This window comes from Antedon mediterranea, chromosome 1 (assembly GCF_964355755.1).
Source record: "Antedon mediterranea chromosome 1, ecAntMedi1.1, whole genome shotgun sequence".
Lineage (NCBI taxonomy): Eukaryota > Metazoa > Echinodermata > Crinoidea > Comatulida > Antedonidae > Antedon > Antedon mediterranea.
In genome coordinates this window covers 33,666,081-33,693,279 of record NC_092670.1, presented here as the reverse complement: position 1 = coordinate 33,693,279, position 27,199 = coordinate 33,666,081, and the positions used below count along the sequence as shown (strand labels likewise).

At 35.3% G+C, this 27,199-nt stretch overlaps 1 protein-coding gene and 1 non-coding gene across 2 annotated transcripts; one reads left to right on the top strand and one right to left on the bottom strand.

Annotated features, from left to right (window-relative positions):
- Positions 1–8,116: 8,116 nt before the first annotated feature.
- Positions 8,117–25,704, top strand: LOC140049413 (uncharacterized). The gene is made up of 11 exons (XM_072094292.1): positions 8,117–8,177; positions 8,400–8,471; positions 8,760–8,825; positions 10,384–10,518; positions 10,756–10,824; positions 11,175–11,249; positions 11,376–11,447; positions 11,571–11,630; positions 21,587–21,765; positions 21,904–23,607; positions 23,737–25,704. Exons 4-11 carry the CDS (start codon positions 10,499–10,501, stop codon positions 23,859–23,861), a joined length of 2,304 nt encoding a protein of 767 aa, XP_071950393.1. The 5' UTR covers positions 8,117–8,177; positions 8,400–8,471; positions 8,760–8,825; positions 10,384–10,498; the 3' UTR covers positions 23,862–25,704.
- Positions 12,615–12,686, bottom strand: Trnad-auc (transfer RNA aspartic acid (anticodon AUC)). Its single transcript has one exon. It is a non-coding gene; the product is annotated as a tRNA-Asp (tRNA).
- Positions 25,705–27,199: the final 1,495 nt, after the last annotated feature.

Below are 27,199 nucleotides of genomic sequence, written 5' to 3'. Positions count from 1 at the left end.
TTTTCAAATGTTCTTAAACAAATATTATAGTATTCATTCTAAGCATTCTAAGCCAACTAATAATTGGAAAAACGGCAAAATCAAACAGTAATTTATGTCATACAGCTTCTTAAAATGCAGTAAACGCAATCATCAACTATACAAAAAAAAATATCCAATCCCGAAGCCCACAACATAAGCGTGAATACAATCAATATAATAATAATAATTATTATTTTAACAAGTTTGTCGAACTACAAAAAAAACATTACACATCTAAACTTGAACAATCCAAAACAATTGAAAGCATGTCGTTTCAATATAAATTCAGATCAAATCCATACTGTATTATGTGATAATGCAGTTATTACCGATGAACGAGAATGGTTCTATAAATATTTTTCTTTATTGGTATACAAATTTCTAACTCAATTTCTTCCTATTCTAAATATTTTTTTGGTTATCCGCACTTGGCGGATAACCTCTTGTTATTGTCAGGATCTTTTTTTTTTTCTCTTTTTTTTTCTATTTTCTTCTTTCTTTCCATGAATTTTGTTGGTCGCATATCTCTAATTTTGGGCAACATATGATTGTATAACTTTTTCATAAGATTGATATGTAGCTGTAGATGTGCAAGAAACTTTTATTTTCAAATTTCGAGTCGCGCAGCGTAAGTTACGCGCGATTTTGTGAATTTCAATGATTGATCATAGAATAAAAACTAAAAGTCATTTTGTATTGAAACTTGGTGAAAATTTAAGTCATATCATGCGCAAACTTTCTATGGATTAAAAATAGCTTGTTTTACAAAAAGTTACGCGCGCACGCATTTCAAAAATTCCCAAGCGTGCGCAATTTTTTTACGCGCGCGTGCGCACGTAGCGCAAAAACATCTTTTTTTTGCTTGATTTTTGTTTTTTCAGCCTTTTCTAGTAAATTTATAAATTTTCAATCAATTTGGACTTAAAATCACGTCACACGAGCACGTAGAATTGGATAATTTGCGCGTGTTTTTGATGAAAAACTTCAAAAAATCGTCAAAATTAGACCTTTTTTTAACCAGTCATAAATTCTAAACTATGTGGTGAACTTTTTTAAAATTACATATTCTGGAAGTAGATGAGTTGTGTTTCTCGAATCATGCATTGATATTGCTAACCGGACATTGTGACGTCATCGTATGGCCACCCAAATATAAGATATAGGATTTTTGTCTCTTTCGCATAGCTCATCACATTTAATAGAGCGCATCTCCACTTATCCGTATTCCATTTCCCCCCATTTTGTTATATTGTCTAGGCCAATCAATTATCTTTCGCATAATTTACCATTTTTTAAATTGTGATGACGTCATCATGTCCAAAAGCGTCAATAACTTGGGTCCTTTATTTTCACCTATTCTGCACTGTATGTAGTACGTATACAGAATACAGTGTATACCGTATATACTTTGACGTGACGCAAAATAGAGAGCGCAATAACATTTTTTCAATAGCATAATCGTTTTTTTGCGCGCAATATTCTAACGTATGACGTGCACGTGGCGTTTGCGCTGCGGATAACCTAACTCGTTCGTAGTGACGAGTTCAAATCTAGTTTAAAATTATGTCTGCTCCATCTCCAATTTCGTTCTTTTTAAATCCTGTAACCGAAGTTTGTACAATTATTTTAAATGTAGATTTTAAGAAGGATAGTGGCCATGATTCCGTTACACCAGTTAAAGTTAATATCTCTAATTTATAATAAACTTTAAATGTTATTAAAATATCAAAAATTATAGCAAGACCAACTCGCTAATTATAGACCAATTTTTCTGCTTCCAGTATTATTTAAAATCATAGAAAAATGTATGTACTCAATATAGTGTAAATAATTTATGTTATCATACGATACGATATATTCTTGACGGTTTTTCGATGTTCCTTTCACGAACAATTCTTTAGAAGGATGATTACCTGTAATTAGACCTATAGGGCCAGGTCATTCTAATTGATGGTGTCTTGTCTTCTTTCTCTCCAAATTGCCTCTTTTATGCGTCTACTGTAGGTATCCAATTTATTACATGAATGGAGTGGGCTGCATGATCTGCTAAGACTGATTTACTAATTCTCTTTTCGATTCTCTGTAGTTTTGGCGAGCGTAATTTGTTCTCCGTTGTGTTACCTTTTCCGTTTCTTTTTTTGTGTTCTTTTAATCTTATACCGACGCATCGACTCGTTTCACCTATGTAAGTGTGTTCGCAATTTGTACAAGGAATTTCGTATACGCAGTTAACTACTTTAGTCTTATCAATCCGAGCTTTGGAGTGGACATGTATTTGGCAGAGGTGAAGAATGAAGTTTTATGGCGTTGTTAATGCCACACTCTTTAAACACTCTACTAACTCGTTCAGATAGACCTGCATCATAAGATATGACAAATAAACTTTTTTTTGTATCTGTGATGTTTCCTTTTGTTTAAATTCTATTTGTTATTTTGCATGACCAACTAAGATATCCGCATCTGGCAAGTGCTTATTTAATGTTACCCTCTTCTGTTTATCTATCCTCATTTTTATGTAACGATGGCGTTCATACGGTCAAAAAGTGTTTTGCAATCCCTATTATGTTGATGTATTGGATGGTGAGACTCAAAATGAAGGTATTGGTCCGTATGAGTGGGTTTTCTATATACGAGTAGTTTTACAGATTGATTAGGTTGCCGGACAATAAGAGAATCAAGCAACGGTATTTGGTTATCATAAGTGAACTTGATGTTTACAGCTGGGTCAGATAAATTTATGTGTTTCGTTAAAGTATCCACTTAATATTGTTAGATTATTTTTAGGATGTCATCAACATACCTTTTCCAAAGACGAGGTTTACATCCAATTGGTGCTGCCAGTGGCAATAGCTTTTGTTCTAGGAATTCTAAATTAAACAAAATATCCATACATTTATTCAATTTTCAACAGTTTACATAGTTTATGGGTTAAGATACACAGAAGTCAAAATGGCTTGTCTTTGTATTCCCAAGCATAAACATAAAACATAGACAGACGCATTACATTAACAAAAAATGACGTTTTAAGACAGAAAGAGAAAAACAAACAAAGTGAGATTAACCAAAATATTGTGCAGTAGCATTAATAGCTACCGTATAGCAATATGTTTCAAATATCATCTTTTTAATATTGTAATTTAGCATAGGGAGCGAGGTCATGTGATTTTGTTCTAGAGTAGACTGGAGTTTATTCCAGTAAGATGGTCTTTCAATGAAAATTGATCTTTTATTTATTTCTAGTCTACTGTGTTGAATATATATCTTATTTGCGTTTCTTAATGTCTTTAAGCGATCATTTTTAGGATTTTTAAATTGATTTAAAAATCAATCAGGTTGTTTATAGGAATGGGAAGTTCTTGGAGATGATATTTGAACATAAAGCTTGCAATTTGAATTATATTTTTATCGTATATATTTAACATCTTTAAACTTGTTAATCGTGGTTTGGAGGCTGTTCTCATCGGTGAGTTTGTAATCATTCTAGCTATACGTTTTTGTAATTTATTTATTTTTTCTAAGTTTGTTGTATCATGGATTAAAGAATAGAATTCTTTAATACATTGTTTTATATTCATTTCCCCATATTATATTGCTGTAATAGAGCTGTGTGGTAGGCTATATATTCTAAATACACTGTGTCATCGATGTTTAATTGAGTTCTATTTTTTAATCACTATTTTCTTAAAGTCTAGATCTTATGACAGATAGTGAATCTTCAACTGGGATGTTGGTGAACAAGGATACTACATCATGTGAATTGAAGATTTCATCTTCTTCTATTATGACTTCTGCTAATTGTTGTGTTAAAAGTTTCGAATTTTTAATGTGATATTGTGTGCTTCCTACTAATGGGGAAAGGATGTAAGCAAACAGTCTTGGATGTTTCAATATGCTATGGATCCTTGTAGTCTACTATGGGCCTATGTTTTCTGCCTTCTTTATGTATTTTGTAGTGGCATAAACAAGTGGAATGTTTTTTACAGTTAGGAAAGAGTCATATTGACTTCTAATAAATTGAGAAGAGAAGAGAATTGAAAAATAATTATATTTTTAAAACATATCAAACACAATTAGAATAATGGATAAGGTTAATAAGCATTTTTTCCTAAATGTAGGCCCTACGTTGCTTACCCTTTATAATTCATATTCACAATACTGCAACATTATTTAGGCAATCAACTACTAGTCAAACTTAATAAGTATAGGATATAGAATAAATACACTCCATTCCGAGCCCCATCTTATATATGCTTTAAACAACTTAAAATAGTAAAGTTACAAGCTCCAAAGGTCCAAATAGCAATATTTATGTTTAAGTATTATCAAAACCAACTCTCTGCTTCTATGCTTGATGTTCACAAATTTTGATACAACCCATGATTACAATTTTTTTTAATGTATTTATTCTGGTTTATTAAAACAAAGACATGGCCATACAAAACTCAAGTGCGCCCAATAACATTAACATAAGATATATACCAAAAACCTAGCAAAATTTACACAAACATCCAATATGAATATATATATATATGCTCTGCTAACTTTTCTGGCTGTTTACTTTATCGTTTTGATTTAGCTTTTCGCTTTTTATTTTTGTATCTCCATTGAGATCCAGCCACTGATACCCACAGCATTGTCATTTTTTTCAGTAATTTGCATTTGGATTTATATATATATATATATATATATATATATATATATATATATATATATATATATATATATATATATATAAATCAATGATGTTGGGTAGCACTGTGTAAATTATATATAAATCATATCTCATAAATCAGTGCTCATATTTGGAACATGATTGGCGAAAGTTCCTTATTTTTTAGTTGTATGAAAAAATGTCTCTGGCGGGATTCGATTCGATTCGAACAGTATGATTTATATATAATTTACACAGTGCTACGCAACATATCATTGATTTACATATTATACACAATATTATGTAAAAAACCGTTGCGAATTAAAGTTGGAATTTATTCTGACTTGTTAAGCCTCCACTGATTGTGAGGGCATTTGTTGTATGAGAGAATGTATCTGGTGGGTGAAAATCTGTGATAATACCATACATGGCTCTGTGGCCTAGTGGTATGATACTCGCCCTGTAAGCGAGAGGTTGCAGGTTCGAATCCCGCCAGAGAAAAATACGGAACTTTCGCCAATGAGCTATGCTCGACGCGATTATGAGATCATGTTCCGAAAATGAGTACTGTTTCTATAATTTACAGTATGATTTATATATATATATATTGACTTTTTCTCATTCTCACAGATTATATATATATATATATATATATATATATATATATATATATATATATATATATATATATATATATATATATATATATATATAAATCAATGATGTTGCGTAGCACTGTGTAAATTATATATAAATCATACTGTAAATTATAGAAACAGTGCTCATATTCGGAACATGATCTCATAATCGCGTCAAGCATAGCTCATTGGCGAAAGTTCCATATTTTTTTTTTTTTAGTTGTATGAAAAAATGTCTCTGGCTGGATTCAAACCTGCAACCTCTCGCTTACAGGGCGAGTATCATACCACTAGACCACAGAGCCATGTATGGTATTATCACAGATTTAAAAAACCGTTGCGAATTAAAAGTTGGAATTTATTCTGACTTGTTAAGCCTCCACTGATTGTGAGGGCGTTTGTTGTATGAGAGAATGTATCTGGTGGGTGAAAATCTATGATAATACCATACATGGCTCTGTGGTCTAGTGGTATGATACTAGCCCTGTAAGCGAGAGGTTGCAGGTTCGAATCCAGCCAGAGACATATTTTCATACAACTAAAAAAAAAATAAAAAAAAAATATGGAACTTTCGCCAATGAGCTATGCTCGACGCGATTATGAGATTATGTTCCGAATATGAGCACTGTTTCTATAATTTACAGTATGATTTATATATAATTTACACAGTGCTACGCAACATCATTGATTTATATATATATATATATATATATATATATATATATATATAATCTGTGAGAATGAGAAAAAGTCAATATATATATATATATATATAAATCATACTGTAAATTATAGAAACAGTACTCATTTTCGGAACATGATCTCATAATCGCGTCGAGCATAGCTCATTGGCGAAAGTTCCGTATTTGTCTCTGGCGGGATTCGAACCTGCAACCTCTCGCTTACAGGGCGAGTATCATACCACTAGGCCACAGAGCCATGTATGGTATTATCACAGATTTTCACCCACCAGATACATTCTCTAATACAACAAATGCCCTAACAATCAGTGGAGGCTCTGTGGTCTAGTGGTATGATACTCGCCCTGTAAGTGAGAGGTTGCAGGTTCGAATCCAGCCAGAGACATTTTTTCATACAACTAAAAAAAAAAAATATGGAACTTTCGCCAATGAGCTAGCTATGCTCGACGCGATTATGAGATCATGTTCCGAATATGAGCACTGTTTCTATAATTTACAGTATGATTTATATATAATTTACACAGTGCTACGCAACATCATTGATTTACATATACACAATATTATTTAAAAAAACCGTTGCGAATTAAAAGTTGGAATTTATTCTGACTTGTTAAGCCTCCACTGATTGTGAGGGCGTTTGTTGTATGAGAGAATGTATCTGGTGGGTGAAAATCTGTGATAATACCATACATGGCTCTGTGGTCTAGTGGTATGATACTCGCCCTGTAAGCGAGAGGTTGCAGGTTCGAATCCAGCCAGAGACATTTTGTCATACAACTAAAAAAAAAAATATGGAACTTTCGCCAATGAGCTATGCTCGACGCGATTATGAGATCATGTTCCGAATATGAGCACTGTTTCTATAATTTACAGTATGATTTATATATATATATATATATATATATATATATTATATATATTTTTTATTTATATATATATATTTTATACTTAGTACAGCTGTACATATAGTTTCTACATTCATCACACCATTTTCTAGAAAGTTTAAATTTTGTCTATAGATAATATAGCTATACACATTATTTCAAGTTTAAAATAAGTGAGTTTATTACTGTAACAATGTGTTAAAGCCCTATGACCTACCTTTTTTTCGACCTAATTTAAGGTCACAAACTACATTTTATGTAAAAATAAATACTATATGATCCTATTTTTATAACTTTTTTCGTCTTTAAACTGTTAAAAATGTGAAAAATAAGTTGATTCTAATAATTTAATCGGCCCGCTAAATCCCACAAGGCATTGATATTTTCATGTTGATATGGATGCGATCAGTTTCGGTCAGCGATCGTGAAAACAAATAAGAGAACCATAACTTTTCTGCGAAAATACCAGGTCTTCTTCCATTTTGTATTAACGGATTCTGCCAAAAAAAGGAAAGAAAATTATTTCAGCAATGAGACAACGTCGGGCTAAGCATTATAGCAAGCGTACGATGTTCGTACGTTACCGTTATCTTTTGAACATAATTAACCTTAGAACGTACATTTAAGACAAGACTTGGTTTAATGTTTTTAAAATTATATGTATATCTACATTATTTTTACAAAACGACAACATTTTCAGGTCTTGGGGATTTAACTAAAAATGAATACTTTTATATTTGTTTCGTAAACATACAACATGAGTATTTATATTAATTTTTACATAAAATGTAGTTTTTTACCTTAAATTAGGTAAAAAAAAAACGTAGGTTTCAAAATGGTGGCCACTTGCCATGGTCGAAAAAAATGGCACCAAAGTTTTTCTGAGTCAGAAAAACGTTGGTGCCGACAATTAACATCAACATTCTACAAGTGCCTTTTTTTCGACATAAGCTCCTGGACTATATACTTGTATTTGCATTTAATTTAATTTAAATTTTATTTATTTTATCGTAATGGCTCGTATGGTAAACAAAATAGTAAATCTTGTTCTATAAAAGGCAATCGAGATATATGCATAATTATGACGTTTTGACAAATTTCATAATAGTGTTTACTTTACTAAGAAACCTAAGTCAATCGCCATGGTCTTTCAAAGATTTGCTTGCAGTTTCACTTCAAATGTGTTTATAATTTTGGAATAATGTTGTCCTAGATTTTTATTTGGAAACAGTCTGCAGAGCATACCAGCAAGAGCTTTTCAAGGAAAATATTTTAAAGAGATGTAAGTATTTCCTCACTGCTAAGCTAACCATCGTCGAATATCAATTAACTTTTGGTTAATTTTGCTTTTTTCTAAATGTAAAAAAAAAATGAAATCAATTTAGGCATAATTAATTTTACTATCGATAGTTATTTGGAAAGATGATGGAGCAAATGTTTTACAACCAATGTATATTATTCTATGCAAAGTATTCTTACAAGTTATTTATGTATTTTTTTATAGCTCACTCGCAGAAAACAAAATTCGATTTATAGATAAGGATGCCTTCGTTGCTGTGGACACTATCCGTCTACTGTGAGTTTGGTGCATGCGTAAACCAATTTTAAAATAATCTTATATAAGCATTTTTTTTATAATAAATAAACAGTAATGCAAAAATAAAAGATTTATATACAGTTTTGTAGTTATAAATTGTCTCACTTCTCCACAGTAACACATTTTAGTATACACCTGTAAAACCAGAATTTGTTTTAGATATTATTATAATCTTATTAATTAAACGTATTCGTTATAATGATTATGATATCGTAAAAGAAGGAAAAGTCATTATTAATACAGTGCATTAAATGATTCTTTACGTAGACAATTTACGAACAACCAACTTACGGAACTACCAAACATTGTTAACTCACGAATAGAATTTTTACTGTAAGTGTTTATGTTCTTTTTCTTTTGTTGGTAACTTACAATCTTTTGAACTGGTGGTAGTACATTCAATACATAATAAATGGTAAACAAATAATGAATGTTTATGAGTGTAATGGTACAAATAATAGCTTAAGGTGAATGATGAAAGGTAATTTTTAACCCTTCATCATTCACAAAATGCCATTATTTCATTACACAAATATAAAACATTTACTATTTGTTTCATGTAACATCTAAATAGATTCATGTCATGTTAATCAAATAAAATATAGCCCAAGCTAAGGGCTACATTTGAGTCACATTGATTAAAACAGTAACATTTTGATTTTAATAATATTATATTAAATTTTATATTTATATGGATTTTATAAACACACCTACGTTAGTGTTAACTTTGTCAACAAACGACGGAACAATCCTTGGCCTAGCAAGGCTAAAACGCCTAGACTAGGCTTAGCATAATACCAACAGGCCTAGGCCAAGGCTAGTACTAGCTAGGCCTAGGCTGGAAGGCAACTTTGACAGACAACTGTTACTCATCTAGGCTAATTATGTTTTTCCGACGATTCCACGTCTTGTAGGGATGTTCCTATTAATTAATCAAAATCCTACAAATGATATAAAACTAATAAGTGCATTTTTGATCTAAATTAGTACATATATCTGTCTAGAAAAGTACTTCCTTTGCGGAAAACCAGTCATAACATTCAAATCGCGGCGAAAGTACGAACTAGGTGGCATCAAAATCAATAATATAAACAAAATATTTTCCCAAACGCAAAAAGGTTTTTTTTTGTACACGAAAAAGTACTATTAAACGATCGTTTAATAGTTCGTACTATTGCACGCCATGTGACCCACAGTCGTAAAATCAAATTATATAATATTCAATTTGGAAGGATAATAACTAAAACAAAATTACAAACCTGATATCTTGATTTATCACCGGACAATTTAGAGAGTTTAATATACTGAAAGATAAAGGCGAATGCATTTATAGTCAGTTCATATCTTTGTGTATTAGAAGCAACTCACTTAATCGCAAATTTATGAAATGCTCTACCAATATTAAATGTTGTCTCTTTAGGTCTTACTGTTTTAATATTAATCCGGCAGCCTATGAAGATTTGTTTAGCATTGCGAGTACAAAAGGTCTGAGGCTAATTAGCATTTTAATTAGCATGGTCGAGTACATCGATGAAACTTTTGACAATACAATAAGTACATTTACCTAACTGAGAAAACGTCATTCTTAAGTGCCAAATCCTGTACCATGACCCCTTAAGAAAGGGTCAAAAGTCAATATATGTCCCACCTAGAATTAATTAACATAATGAGTACACATGTAAAACAAATGCAAAAATGTTTCTTTTTAGAGTCTAATTGAAGATCCGTCATTCTTAAGTGTCAACTCCTGTACCTAGTCCACTTAAGTCTAATAATCTAATGAGTGACCTTTTGTTAGTATTATGATACCACAGTAGTTACGTATTTTGTTCAGTCAAACAATCGGCAATACATTATTTTGATGCCTTCTTACGCACTGTGTATCTTTTAGAGATTTAAGCTGGAACAATCTGACATCATTAGAAGACGGCCGGATACCTCCAGTTCAGAACATACTATTACACAAAAATAAAATTCAGCACATTTCCAAAAATATCTTTTCTGATATGGAATCCCTTGAGAGGCTGTAAGTATAATCATCATTTCGATTGACGAATGTTTAAGAAAGACAAGACTCTCCTTCACCAAAATACTGGTGGTGGAAAACGTCTTCTCAGATATGGATTTAAAACGTGTACATGTCTTGCTCATGAAAAATAATCTAAACAAGTTATAATTCCTTTAAAAGCTTCATTTAAAACATAATGTTTTAGTCTTCAAACCTATCTAAAACAATGCTTAATCTATAATAATTTTTTGTTAGAATGCTAATGGGAAACAGCATTACCTCTATAGAAGAAGGGGCATTTAGTGGAACTAATCTTCAGTTTCTGTAAGTTAATTACAATATTGGTCCCGTGTACATAATAGTGCACGTTAAATAACTTTCTACACTATTCAATAGAAAAAAGTTATCCGTGTTTTTTTTTATAGATTACCTGAAAGTTGCATGCAGCATTTGTATGTTTTAAAGAAAAGCACTGGAACATTTTAAGAATAGTAAATGCTATTTTGACGTAAAGCGAGCAAACATTTTTTTTAATTTTTAGAGCTGCTATTTACATATCAGACGATGCTGATGACGATGACGATGATTATGATGATGATGACGACGATTATGACGATGACGCCGTTGAACTTAAATGATAAAGTCATTCATGTGTTCATTATTTTTTTCTCCAGCTTCCTTTATGGGAATGAAATTGCTAACATTACCTATCAAACATTAACAACCAATGGTAAAACGCTGAAATACATGTGAGATTTGTTACTATTTTAAAATAAGTAAAATAATACATTTTTGATCTGTGTTATAGACGTTTTAATTAATTAGAAACCTAACCAAAACAAAGATATTTCAAACTAATGACATTTTTTTTTCAGATATCTATTTGACAATAAATTAGACAAGATCGGGGAAAATGCTTTGTCAAATATGAAAGAAAATGGAACAATGTAAGGAAAAAAAAACACATTATTTCGTAACTATCTTGTTCATTATCTAAAACTATTAGTATCATCATTTTCCATTATGTCACTGAACTCGCATGTACTTAATACAACCTTATCTTTATTTAGATATCTGAACTGCGGTGGACTACAATCACTCCCGAATGGTATTGAAAAAAATATAAAAACGTAAAGTACTTATTTATTTTTTGTTAATTATAATGTAGGTAGGTACTAACGTAAATCATATTTTGCAAATCATGAGTTATATATAATATATATATATATATAAGATCGTTTAACGTGAAACACCGTGAAATAGACGCCCGTGTTCTATCTAATTCATAAATATATATTCGCTCTTGATTTCAATTGAGCACATTTGCTGACTCAACGAATCTATATATATATATATATATTCTCTGGTGCGTGTGCGTACAACTGAGGACTAGTGCTGTTCCGCCGTACCACGCCGAGAATGTTAAAGAGTCGCTATCCAATCGAGTTCAAACAATACCATGAAAGCCCCCAGTGGACTAATGGTTAGGACATCTGCATATCAAGCAGGCGTTCCGAGTTCGAGTCTCGGTTGGGGCGACTTTTTCTCATTCTCACAGATTTCCTCATCTTTATCGTTTCAAATTAATTAATTACATTTCAGTATATCACCGGGCGGTTTAGAATTAATGTTCTTTGCCTGATTTGTTTATATATATAAAAGTATCTCTTCAGAGATCCCGCCTCGTGAATAAAAATACTGTAAGATGAGGGCGTATCAATTTGATCTCAGGTGCGCGTGCGTACAACTGAGGACTAGTGCTGTTCCGCCGTACCACGCCGAGAATGTTAAAGAGTCGCTATCCAATCGAGTTCGAACAATACCATGAAAGCCCCAGTGGTCTAATGGTTAGGACATCTGCATATCAAACAGGCGGTCCGAGTTCGAGTCTCGGTTGGAGCTTTTTCTCATTCTCACAGATTTCCTCATCTTTATCGTTTCAAATTAATTAATTAAATTTCAGTATATCACCGGGAGGTTTAGAATTAATGATATGTATATATAAACACATCAGGCAATGAACATTAATTCTAAACCGCCCGGTGATATACTGAAATTTAATTAATTAATTTGAAACGATAAAGATGAGGAAATCTGTGAGAATGAGAAAAAGTCGCCCCAACCGAGACTCGAACTCGGACCGCCTGCTTGATATGCAGATGTCCTAACCATTAGACCACTGGGGCTTTCATGGTATTGTTCAAACTCGATTGGATAGCGACTCTTTAACATTCTCGGCGTGGTACGGTGGAACAGCACTAGTCCTCAGTTGTACGCACGCGCACCAGAGATCAAATTGATACGCCCTCATCTTTCAGTATTTTTATTCAAGAGGCGGGATCTCCGAAGAGATAGTTTTATATATATAAAAATATCAGGCAATGAACATTAATTCTAAACCGCCCAGTGATATACTGAAATTTAATTAATTAATTTGAAACGATAAAGATGAGGAAATCTGTGAGAATGAGAAAAAGTCGCCCCAACCGAGACTCGAACTTGGACCGCCTGCTTGATATGCAGATGTCCTAACCATTAGACCACTGGGGCTTTCATGGTATTGTTCTAACTCGATTGGATAGCGACTCTTTAACATTTTCGGCGTGGTACGGTGGAACAGCACTAGTCCTCAGTTGTACGCACGCGCACCAGAGATTAAATTGATACGCCCTCATCTTTCAGTATTTTTATTCACGAGGCGGGATCTCAGAAGAGATACTTATATATATATATAAACACATCAGGCAATGAACATTAATTCTAAACCACCCGGTGATATACTGAAATTTAATTAATTAATTTGAAACGATAAAGATGAGGAAATCTGTGAGAATAAGAAAAAGTCGCCCCAACTGAGACTCGAACTCGGACCGCCTGCTTGATATGCAGATGTCCTAACCATTAGACCACTGGGGCTTTCATGGTATTGTTCAAACTCGATTGGATAGCGACTCTTTAACATTCTCGGCGTGGTACGGTGGAACAGCACTAGTCCTCAGTTGTACGCACGCGCACCAGAGATCAAATTGATACGCCCTCATCTTTCAGTATTTTTATTCACGAGGCGGGATCTCCGAAGAGATACTTTATATAATATAAACACATCAGGCAATGAACATTAATTCTAAACCGCCCGGTGATATACTGAAATTTAATTAATTAATTTAATCACCATTGTTGGTGTACGTTGCTGATGGAGATTACGCCATTGTTGGTGTACGTTGCGGTTGGAGGTTGCGCCATTGTTGGTGGTGTATTTGCTGTTGGAGGTTACACCATTGTTGGTGTACGTTGCTGTTTGAGGTTACGCCATTGTTGGGGTACGTTATTATTGGATGTTACACCATTGTTGGTGTACGTTGCTGTTGGATATCACGCCATTGTTGGTGTACGTTGCTGTTAGAGGTTACGTGATTGATGGTGTACGTTGCTGTTGGAGGTTGTGCCATTGTTGGTGGTGTACGTTGCTGTTGGAGGTTATGCAATTGTTGGTGTACGTTGCTGTTGGAGGTTACGCCATTGTTGGTGTACGTTGCTGTTGGAGGTTACGCAATTGTTGGTGTACGTTGCTGTTGGAAGTTACGCCATTGTTGGTGTACGTTGCTATTATAATAATAATAATAATAATAATAATAATAATAATAATAATAATAATAATAAGATTTTTATAGCGCACATACCACTCCAGAGTGCTCAAGGCGCATTTAAAAATAAAAAAGAAATAAATCATACAAATTCCTGGCAAATAAAATGCAATTTCTAGGAGGTTACGCCATTGTTGGTGTACGTTGCTGTTGGAGGTTACGCCATTGTTTGTGGTTACGTTGCTATTGGAGGTTACGTCATTACTGGTGGTTACGCTGTTGTTTCAAGTCCGGCGTAATAGCAAAACTAATCTAATTAATTATTTTAATCGGTTGTTACCAATAATTTTGAATCATAAAAGAATAAAGGAGGTCACTCCAGAAATTGTAATTGATTGTTTGTTTTATTCGAGTGGACCGTGGTATCCACAGATCCTCCCCAAAGGGAAAAAACCCAAGAACAGATTTCCGTTACATTTGTGGCAGCAGTGGGATTGGTCGTGTTGCGGAAGGAATTACTCACACGATCGAACAATTACAAGAGTCATTAGATGCTATTCAGAGGAGATAAACCGACTGTAGAACGAGGTGACGGACATGGACCTGGCGCAGCCGTTAAGCTCCAGTATTGGAGGAGAAATACTGGTGGTAGCGGACGTGCACCTTTAGCGAGAGATAGTTTGGAACAGAGGACAGAGGAGGCCGATAGTTTGGAGATATTAGGGTCCCCTGTTGGAAAGTCGACAGGAAAAAGAAGGTCGCAGCCGACCGAAGTTGACACCTTTACCCCACCCTGGCCGTTGACACGGAGCGGAAGCGATGCAGAAGAGGGTTGGAAAGAAACTCTGATGCCAGAAACCAGTCATACACCCAGATAGGTTTGAAGGAAAGGCGCCTTGCAGTGATTATCTCCAACACTTTTGCGACTGCGTGGAGGCGAACGGATGGATTGAGGATCGGAACAAGCCGGAGCATTCCTCAAAGCCAGCCTAAAAGGACCTGCCTTGAAGGTACTGGCTGTGGCCCCAGAGCGAGAGTTAACCTATGTTTAACTGATAGCGGCCTTGGAACACAGATTTGGTCCAGAAAAGAAAACAGAAAACTTCATAATGGAACTGAGACTCAGGAGACAGAAACCCAACGAGACATTACATGAGCTCGGGCAGGCCATCCGAGAGTTATCCAACCTGGCATACCCGGAATTTCCGAAAGCAGGAGTAGAACGGTTGGCAAAAAGACACCTTGGTGACACCGTGGGAAGAGCAGAGATTAGAGAAGGAATTTTCAAAGCGTCTCCGGCCACACTGGATGATGCCCTTGGAGCAGCGCTATCCATGGACAGTTTCCTCAAGCTGGAAGAGCAACGGCACCCACGAGCACCCCGAAATACCTACGGCCGATCACAAACGAACCTCACCAAAGGCAGGAAGATTTTGAAGAAAGAATGGAGAGATGGATGTCACAGGTAGAGGTACGCATGCTGCCCCACTCGACAGAACAACAGACGACGAGGAGGCGGGGTAAACCATGGGAAACAAGAGATGAAAGACAGGAGAGAGTGCGTAAGAGTGTCTGTTATAATTGCCAACAGAAGGGCCATCTCGCCAGACAGTGCCGAAACAGAGTGACGGATTCGGGAAATGAAGAGCAGCCGACTCAAGGGGTCGAGAAGAGACTGGAAGAGATCGAAGGCCCAGTGAACCAAAGAAAAAGAGGAGCTACTCCTTCGCACAAACCACAAACCACACCTCCACCCAAACAGTAAACCAACTTGAAAAAAAAAACCAGAATACTCCAAATACCACCCTAGCGAAGTTCTATACGTAGGAGCCACTGTCAACGGGACGAGAACAACACTACTAGTTGATGCTGGAGCATCGGATACAGTACTATCATCCCGATCGTACTACGAAATATCGACGGAATGCCGACCGGAGTTCAGACGAGATTTACGAGAATGCCAACAAGCGGACGGCATTCGTTTAAACACTATAGGACGTACCTGGGTAGGGTTACAAGTTGGCCACACTTTTAGGGTGACGGAAGTAGTGTTCGCAGATTTAAAAGTCTCGGGAGTACTAGGGATGAATTACCTACTAGGCACAGAAGCGGCACTAGACCTTTGTAGGCTACAACTGAAGGTGGGTGGAGAGGTGTGATCGAACTGCTAGGATCTGATGAGACACGATTCTCACCTAACATAATCGTACGAGACACTACGGTTATCTTGCCAGGGCACGAACACATAAACCTGAGACGAATCCAGACACAACCTACCAACACGGAGACAGGCCTGATAGAGCCATATCGTGAAGAAGAGCTAGCTGGACAAGGATTCATTATGGCGAGAACGGTAGTGAATGCAAAGCAGGAGGCACTACCACTACGAATCTTTATTCCAGGTGTCAAAAAGAGGATACTACGCGCTGGGACGACATTCGGAAAGCTGTATCCGGTATCTTCAGACCAGGTTGAAACTCGTACCCCTCATCCGGAGGATGCTGAGCCCCGACAGCGATCTTTCCCAGAACACCTGGAGGACTTTTTAGGCCAAAGCGTGACCGCTTTAGAGCCGCAATACCACATGCAGGTGGCGTCTTTATTAGCTAGCTTCCAAGACGTCTCCCCGGTGGCTGAACTCAGTTACGATCAAGGACGCTTACCCAATCCCTAGAATCAACAACTCCTTAGATGCGCTTTCGGGTGCCAAATGGTTTTCGACACTGGACTTGGCTTTAGGATACTGGCAAGTGGAGTTGGATAACGATGCGAAAGATAAAGATCGTCCACCGTCCCATGTTAAAAACATGGCAATGCAGATGGGCTGTCCAGAAAACCGTGTGTGTCGTGTGGAATTGACGAGACGATGGCGAGTAAGAAAGAGTTGGCCTGGAAGGCGGTAGAAGTGGAGATGGAAGAAGCCAGAGGAAGGTCTTCATTACGGCTAGTCCAATTTCAGCCGACGTGGAAGAACGCAGACATCCAACAGTCCCAGATGACAGATGATGTCATTCGATGGGTCATGTGATTCCTAGAGAGAAGAGAGCCCCGACCAAAGTTCGAAGAGATCGCCGGGTTACAAGCTGATTACAAGAAGAGTTACTGGCAGAACTGGAACTTGTTGGAAGTAAGAGATGATGTGTTATATCGCCGGTGGGAATCCGACGATGGTAAAGGAATAACCTGGCGACTGGTGCTTCCTGAATCAATGCGGTCTCCTGTTCTCGAAGAGCTCCATGGGGAAAAGACTGGTGGACACTTATGAGTGGTTAAAACGACAGGAAAATTGTTCCAGCGTTATTTCTGGCCGAAAATGGGAGCATGGGTCTGGAGCAAAAACTGTAGGGAGATCACCGAAACTTCAATGTAAGTGGCATGGGACATACCTAATTATCAAGAAGCTATCTGAGGTGGTGTACCGGATTCAAGAAGGACCGAGAAAGAAATCAAAGTTCGTACATGTGGACCAAATGAAGCCATATGAGGGTGAGGAGATTGCCCTCTGGGATATTCCCCCAGGAGAAGAGAGTTCGTTGGTTCGGGTGACACAGGAAGCCGTCGCCGAAGGTACCGAGACACCAACAGTCGAGTCCCAGAAGAAGTGGACGGAGAAATCCAACGGCCCGAGATGCCTAAGGAAGGCCCGTTGCTTACTGCCCCAGAGGAGCCCGGTGATCAGGGAAGTACGCCTGTACCTCCACAAACCTTACGTTACGAACAATAAGTAGCTAGGTAGTCTCGCCGTTTATGTTTTACATAATGTTGCTTTGTTTTTTTGTGTGTGATTATTTTGGGGACCGATCATTTTAGGAGGGGGTGATAATAATATAGGGGGCGGCGGATATACAGGGAGTTGAAATAAAGGAATAGCGGAGAGCAGATGTGGAAATAGAAGTAGAAAAGTTAGAGAGATCAAAACCAAAACTGTTAAAGGGAAAAACTAGACTTGGCTAATAAAAAGGAGAATTATAAAAACAGTTAAGAGTAAGTGCGATTTTTTTCGTCGTTTTGTGTTACTTTTGGAGTTATAGTTGAGCCAGAGGGTACAGCCTACTGGTTGTGTTACTATTGTAGTTATAGTTTAGCCAGAAGGTACAGCCTACTGGTTGTTTTACTATTAGAGTTATAGTGGAGCCAGAGGGTACAGCCTACTGGTTGTGTTACTATTGGAGTTATAGTTGAGCCAGAAGGTACAGCCTACTGGTTGTGTTACTATTGGAGTTATAGTTGAGCAAGAGGGTACAGCCGACTGGTAGTGTTAATATTGGAGTTATAGTTGAGCAAGAGGGTACAGCCTACTGGTTGTGTTAATATTGGAGTTATAGTTGAGCCAGAGGGTACAGCCTACTGGTTGTGTTGCTATTGGAGTTATAGTTGAGCCAGAGGGTACAGCCTACTAGTCGTGTTACTATTGGAGGGATAGTTGAGCCGGAGGTTACACCACTGTTGGTGGTTACGTTGCTATTGGAGGTTACACCATTGTTGGTGTACGTTGTTGTTGGAGGTTACGCCATTGTTGGTGTACGTTACTATTGGAGGTTACACCATTGTTGGTGTACGTTGCTGTTGGAGGTTACACCATTGTAGGTGTACGTAGCTGTTGGAGGTTACGTCATTGTTGGTGTACGTTACTATTGGAGGTTACACCATTGTTGATGTACGTTGCTGTTGTTCGATCAACAAGCAATCTATCTACATCAATTTAAGGGAGAAGGTATCAAGTTCAAGGTTTACAAATGGGGGAGGTGTATGTAGGCAGCCTGTAGCAAGTGTTTATGTTATATGAGCATTTTAGATGATGTTTACATCACAGAACAATGGATTGAATAAATTAAAAAACATACTGGTAATAGAAAAAACTAATGTATTGTAAAAATATTGTATAAAGTATTTTTAAATACTTTATACAATATTTTTACAAAAATTATTCTCTATTGTTATAAATCATTAAAATAATTTATAACAATAGAGAATAATTTTTTATATAAATTAATACTGGCTGAAGTACCAATTGTATTACTGAATTATTAATCGTTCAATGTTGAAAAAATAAATAATATTTAATAATATGGAAAAAAATATGAAGATGTACATTATGCTTACTGTACATTCCAGATAGGCCTATTTATATGTCTATGTAATTTGATGTTTTTATTAAAAGTGTTAAAGTAGGTCAAACTATGTTTTTAGATTTATTTGATGTGGTTGTTTTATTTATAAATAACCTATCCCTTTCTACACTATCAAACTAGTTTGACAAAAAAATTTGATGTGCCCAAATATGGAGTGATATTATGCCAAAGTGTCCATATATGCACATCAAATTGTTGATTTTATTTATTTCAACAATATTTTACTAGGGTGGTTCTTCCAGTCGAAGGTGATCATTAAATAGAGAGAACCTCACAAAAATGGAATTTAAAAAGACAATAACATACAACAATTAAAAATTTAATGAAAATAAATAGAATTTATGAAAACTAACAAACTAAAATAATGGAAAAATGAATAGAATCAAAAGGGAAATCAATGAAAACAATACATTAAATGGCCATCTCTTATGAGATGGCCATGTAATAAACAAGGAAGACTTATGGTTCTTGAGCAAAAATTTGATGGAAATGGAAGATGAAGCAAGTCGGATAGTGCAGGCATGGCTTAAAAGAGACATGCATGTTTGTAATGTATATATAATAGTGTTCACTTATCAAGGACCATGCATAAATGTTATGATGTAAGATCATTGCATTGGAAAGCTATGAATTACACAGTAGTGTCACTTCCAACGCACTAGAAATACGCGGTGAAATCGAATTTGCGTTTCACGAAGTGACACTAACTGCGTTAGTGTCACTTCGTGAAACGCAAATTCGATTTCACCGCGTATTTCTAACTGCGTTAGTGTCACTTCGTAAGCGTAAACTACGTAGGGAAATGAATTTTTCGGTTTCACGAAGTGACACTAAAGTTTAACTTTAATTTACTTGGTAATTAATTAATGTGATTAAAATTAAATAAAAGTAATGGGTAGCTGGATTGTCTAGCTTTGTATGTATGTAAATTAAAATTCTTAGTGACATTTTTTTGAGGACGAAATCGTGTGTTTTGTGAATCTCGTTTCTTCAATCGCGTTTTTTCCGAAACGCTGTTTTTATCAATTACGAGGTTAGTGTCACTTCGTGGTGTCGACGACGAATAGTCTAACCAAAAACGTAATTTATCTCATATACTGTAATATTTGTGGCAAACAGTACGTCGGAGAAACAAAAAATACTCTTCGCATGAGAATGACACAACATAGATCAGCTATCAAAACATTAAATCTTGATCAACCTGTAGCCGAACATTTTAATTCAGCTGGTCACTCGATAGCAAATTTCAGAGTTATTGCAATAGACCACGATGTCGAATGGAGCGACAAAACTCACAAAGACAAAGATAACCACTGGGAATTACAACTTAAAACCACAAAACCTTTTGGACTTAACATTAGGAACATACTCCCAGATCTGTAAAATTATTCCATTGACTACCAAAATTTAAGTTTCAATATTAACCACCATTTAAGCTGTTTTTTAGTTTCATTCAAAAATTGTTTATATCTCTACAAAGCTACCTTCTTTGTTTTCTACTCTTATTCAGACTCCATCCTGTCTTCTTTTGTTTTATTTCTTTGATTCCTGTCGACACAGGGAGCACTTGCCTGCTCTTATACTATGACGTTATACAAATTCCTTCACTTGCACTGATGAAGAGCTTATTTTGGTTGACTACATAAATCACCGTGTTCATTTATTCGTTCATATGAAGGACAAACTAAGCATTGCGTAAATTTGAAAATCGCCATTTTTTTTTTACGCTGAAATTACTGTTATTCGAGAACCATCTGTGGGCATGACCTTGATGGTACTCCACTCCATAATATCTTTTTTTATCCACCAGGGTTTAATTAATCTTTTATTTAATACTTTGAATTAATCTGTAATAAATTATAAAGTGGGATACATTGTGAAAAAAAGTGAATGTTTTATTTCACCCTAAACATTTCATGCGCTTTCAGATCGAAGAGCAGAGAGCAGCTAAATAGCTCAGTTGTTTTTATATCAGCAATAACATTTACAATACAACAGTAAAACATGAATTGATTATGAATATCTTGAAATAAGGTAAAATTATTCAAGATTCGCTGTAGTTATTGGCGTACGTTAAGATAGGTATATAGCTGTCATTAATAACGCCGTGGCGTAATTGCGTTAATAACGATACTGCTTAGTTCACATAAAGGCGTATGCTACGCAATATATACGCCAAATGTATGCCGTACATGTACGTGAACTATCTCTTAGTTTAAATGCTCCAAGTGCGTTGAGTTCCTCCTGATGAGATATAAATTTAGACAAGTCACTGCGGACTTTTGCAATTTATCAGTTATAGTACCTATGTTTATACTAAGACAACAATTTTTGCAAAACTTATTGTTATTATAATTTATTGTTTACTAGTATTTGTGTTACTGAAGATACAGACATCAATGTAGACATTTCTGAAGAGATATTAAGGTATATTTATCTGGGTACTGGTATGACGTGTAATTCAGAAACGAGAATATGCAGTCCATGCCAAAAGGGAACATACAAAATAATGTCGAAACGTGAAACATCATGTAAAAAATGCCCTCCAGGTAATTTATGGCATTTATTAATTAATTTATGTCCAACATTTTAAATGACATCAAATTGTTTTCAGTTAAATAGCAAATAATATTTACATTTGACATATTTATTTAAATTTAGCAAACATTATTATCTCGTCGTTGCAGGTGGCTTCTATCAAGAAAAACGCGGAGTTATGGGAAAGATTGATTATAGAGAGACCTGTCAACAATGTCCTATTGGAAGTTTTTCAGAAAATGCAGGAGCAGCTTCTATCGCGGATTGCCAGACGTGTCCATCTGGAACCAATACAAGTGCATTTGCTAATCTAAATGCTTGTTATTGCCTCGACAAGTTCCATAGAACTGATCGGTTTGGTCCATGTATGCCTTGTCCGGAGGGCGTCACGTGTAATGAAGGATATATGAATCTAACACGTGGATACTGGTGGTCCTGGGATTTTCCTGGTGATTGTATTGTAGATGAAGAACAAAACAAAAGTTCTTGTTTGTCGGCGTACAACACATTTATAAATAATTTAAAAAACTACAATTTTCCCATTGACGATCCAAACCAACTAAAATATGCTGTATACAAAGGTCCATTACCACAAATTCACCTGTGTCCTCTAGGAAATAATAGTTGTAGCATTGGATTGGAATTAAATGACACTTGTGCTAAAGGATACACTGGTTGGCTTTGTGCAGCATGTTCAAAAGGATATTATCAGTTATTTAACGAATGTCACAAATGCCAAGGCCCTCTCCTAACTGTTGTCATATTTATGTGTGTTATTTTTGTAACGATTGGAGTTATATGTCTCATTTGGAGATTACAACAAAGGAACACCGACCACCAGCGACAAACAAAACTAGATTCATTTGTGACATATTTAAAAATTTCTATAAACTTCTATCAGGTTTTAGGTATACTGTCAGAAGTAACTGAAATTCACTGGCCTAAAAGCTATGAATTTGCTGGTAGAATACTTGAGTATTTTGACGTCATAAGATATATTAGTATGCTAAGCCCAAGATGTTTACTTAAATCTTGGAATGCATATTCGTCACTTCAAGTTGCTATTTGCACACCTGTTTTCATAGTAATAACTATGTCCGCTATTTACCTTATGTTTTATACGTGGCATACGTGTCATGGGGTAATAACTAAGAGCCGCACACGTGACAAATGTATCGTTGTGTCAATGCTACTTCTTTACCTTACATATGCAAATACATGTGCAGACATCATGGCGGTTGGACCATGGTCAATTCGTTTATATAACGTTACAGAAGATGGTAATGTCAATAAAACAGTACTAACGTCAGACTACTCGATTGATCTTGACCAAAATAATGGATCTACATATGAAGTCAACAAAACACTTGTTTACGTTTCTTTAACATACATCATTGGCTTCCCATTGGTAATAGTTCTTATGCTATACTGTCTACATGTACATTGTGATCAACATGAAGAAAACCAAGATCAAGGACGGATGATTGGTGTGAGGTTCTTTTGTGGACAATACAAGCACACATTTTGGTTTTGGGAATCATTTGAGCTGTACAACAAGGCTCTGTTGGCACTCATTTCCAACTTAAAAGATGACGTGTCATCAAGTTTGTCATACTCATTGTTTTTTACTGTCATCTTTATTGTATTGCATTTGTACCTTCAGCCAATGAAAGAGAAATCCGAGCAAAGATTTCAATTGTTGACTCTTGTCTTTATCGTTGTCAATCTATCCATTGGGGCGATTGTAAACGTGGATCAAAATGTCAATGGAGATGACGTCATTGGTTTGCTACACAAGATAACTCCCGTTATTCTAATTATGCTGAATGTTTCTATCATGCTGATCGTAATTGGTAAGGAATTAAGCGAATGTATATAATGAATATATAGGCCTATCAAACCACCAGATTTAGCCAATTGCTTATAAAACAAATAGTTTCTGGGTACTTTTTATTAAATTATTTGTTTGCTCTCGTTTTCAGTTGATTTTTTGAAGAAACTTAAAACAGACTTTTGTCGACGTCAGATTAGTGGGGCACTGCTTCTTCAGATCGATGATGATGACCATGAGGAATCACACACTGAGGAAAATAATGTTATAATATAGCTTTGGTTTTTATATTAAGGTAATATTTATATTATCACTCTAGTTCTTATATTTCTTGTTTTGGTTTTGTTGTTGGTTTGATTTAGAAATAAATAAAAAATAAAAAAAAACAAACTTTGGATTTTCAATATTTTTTAAAGATAGTGATGAATAAGGAATTAAATATATTCCATTTTTGGACAGTTTTTTTTTTGTGATATTGATAAATTTAAATTTTGTTTTTAAGTTAAAATATTGGACAGTACGCATCGGATCAATTAATCTAGTGTAGAAAGTTTCACCTGGTATTATGGTATTTGGTAACAAATGTAGCTAGCAAATAGTTAATCACAGTTGGAATAATAAATGTTAGTGTAAACAAGAATGTCAATAAAAACAAAACGTTGATACCTTTTTTTTTAATTTTTAATTTTTTATTTATTCGACTTCTTACTAACTCAGTTAAGCGTTGTTCGTACTTGGAATATTTAACCGCTTAAATGCTTAATCGACGAATCACAAACCAGAAATTACGTTTTAAGGTCAGTTGTCTTTACAACCTACGACCCCATTTTCGCACTCTAGTTTCGTGTTGTATATTTTTTACTCGCGATCTTTCTTTACAATAACAATTACTTGCTACCTTTTATCCTTGCGACAAACCTTATGCCTCTTAACGCCGATAATCCTGCCGAAATATGCCTTCAACTGACGACCATTATTTTACTCCTTGACGAAGAATTTGAGCCCAATGTTACACGACGGAAACACCACCGACCAGCTAGGCCTACTAAGCGGTCTACACCAACAAGGACAGCACCAGCTGACGATCGCTCTCGAAGCGTGTATGGAAGAGCTTCGTAGGAGAAATGACGGGCCTAGGCAGCAAAATTTGACACATTGCCTCTATCGGAGATTTATTATCCTCGAAGGCCGAGTATAATTGGATTATCGCTTAAATAACCTGCAAATTTGGTGAACATTTTGCCTCGAATTTTTTGTAGCCTGAGGCAAAAGTTAAATGGATCACGCGAACGGAAATCGGGAATAAGCTGGTATTTTCAACCCCTACGAACAGGCCCAAAACGGTCCAGTCCCAATTTGCACAGTGGCTGTGATTATGTGGACTAGTACACCGGGGTAACCCCCTACTCGTTTCGAAAGATGTACTAGGTTCTTTAAAGTGCGCATGAGCTATGTGTACACTGGACCTACGGTTTATAGTCCTTATCCGAGAAGACTCGTTCTACCACATGAACCATGGAGCGAGTAAGCCTCGAACCCCTGCCGATGTTATGGCTACTTAATTACGGTTCCACTGTCTTAACCGCTCAGCCACTCACTCACTCCATACGTTTGGTAAACAACGTTGTTGTATACCATTGCATTTTGTATTTGTATGTATGTACATGTATAGACATATTAATATGTATCAATGAGGTAATAACACTGTATGATGGTGATTATGTTTCATTATTTTTTGATTGTATACCTAAATATATGCCTTCTTATAACACAGGCAATTAATCAGATTATAGAAAGAAATTGATATCATTCTTGTACTTACGAAACATCATCATGTAAATTATACTATTTTCAAGAGTAATACACATTAATAAGAGTTGTACCATTCTATAATTAAACGGTAATTCTTGAAACATTTATATATGTGTTTGTATTAGCCATAGCTGTAATTTTCTAAAAAAAAACCTACTTTATAATGTTTGTTAGTGGAAAGGAGTTTTTTAAAATGCTGTGTATGTTTCATACTGTATTTTGTGTATTACAGTTAACTAAAAATACCAACAACAAAACAACAACAAAACTTTGACAAAAAATCTATAATATATCGATTTATTTTAAACAAAGGCCTATATATACTTTTTGTTAGCATATTTAAAAAATAGTATAATTTAACATTTATTTTAAAAGGAAACGTTTTTTTAAGTTTATTTACAAACCTGTTCTGATTATTCTCATTATTTTCATTAAAATGTTATGGTGTATTAAATATATTTAGTCATTGCTAGTAATAACGTCAACACATATTTTAAAGCAATTATTTAATCCTTAACTTAAAAATATGTAAATATTTTTATTAATTATAGCGGTTATTATTACTATTTTGCGTGACTTCAGTGAAATTATACTATTTATTATGTTATGGTTTTTCTTTACAATATTGTAGATTGACGTTTTAGCCAGGGTTTTGGTAATAAAAACGCCAATACGGTTTCACCATTTTTTTTAACGTTTTGAACTTCTCTCTTCTGGCTAATTATTTTATCGTTTGTATTTGGTAGTTGTCCTAGGGTTTATAGATGTCCTAGAGGGTAGTTGTTCTAGGCAGAGGGGTAGTTTTCATAGGGTGCATAGAGGGTAGTAGTCCTAGAATTGATAATCCTATGGATAGTTGTCCTAGAGGGTAGTTATCCTAGATGGTAGTTCTCCTAGAGGGTAGTTGCCATAGGGGAATAGTTATACTAATTGCCTGGGTGGTAGTTGTCCGAGTGGTAGTTGACCAATACGCCATTTATTGTGCGCATGCATTTGTGTTTGGTTGGGCATATTTGGTAAAGTCGTTGAACTCAATTTCGTCAATTATAGGTCCAGTTGACGACTTTAGATTCTGTATCACATACGCATGTAAACCTTGCTTGGTAGCACTGTCGTCGCGAATGTTAGTGGACGTTTCGGGACTAATGACATAATGCATAATTTACTAGCTTCTAGTTTATCACATACCAAAATCTCATAATATTTGATACCCTTAAGCTAAGATAATAATACATTAATCTAACCCTTCAGATTATATCTATATATCGTATAGATCATGTTACTGGTTACGTGCGAGGAAATATATTAAAAAAAAACTGTTAAACATAAATTAATTGGTGTCATATTATTTGCTTCAATAAACCATAGCTAAGAAACTATTCGTCAGGCATAATTATTGTGTAATCAGTATTAATGTGTCGCCGTTCAGCAGATCAGCTATCATCGCGAAACATTCTCGGAGTGGTACGGCACTAGTCCCTCAGCACGAGGCGTATCAATTTGATATTTGGTGCACGTGCGTACAACTGGATGGACTGAATGTACTCACATTTAGTGAATGTACTAAAGATTGTGAGTAGAATGTGATTTCTACAATAAATTTTATTGTTTATGCTTTCTAAGAATCGCGCGCACAAAAACGTGTTTTTGCACAGTAATTTTTTAAACACGCAAATGTCCTAATTCATGCTCTAATTGATCAACACTTAATTTTGAGCTTTTTAATTTTTTAACACGCAATTTCACGTGCGTTTTTATTTTTTAATATGTTTACCCTTCACCCGAAGGTTACTTATAGTGAT

Excerpts from the sequence above, each read along its gene's own strand:
- LOC140049413 (XM_072094292.1), top strand. The coding sequence starts at position 10,499 with ATGGAATCCCTTGAGAGGCT. Across the intron at positions 11,631-21,586 it reads ATTGAAAAAAATATAAAAAC|TATTTGTGTTACTGAAGATA; the intron begins GTAAAGTACTTA and ends ATTGTTTACTAG. Across the intron at positions 23,608-23,736 it reads TATCATGCTGATCGTAATTG|TTGATTTTTTGAAGAAACTT; the intron begins GTAAGGAATTAA and ends TCTCGTTTTCAG.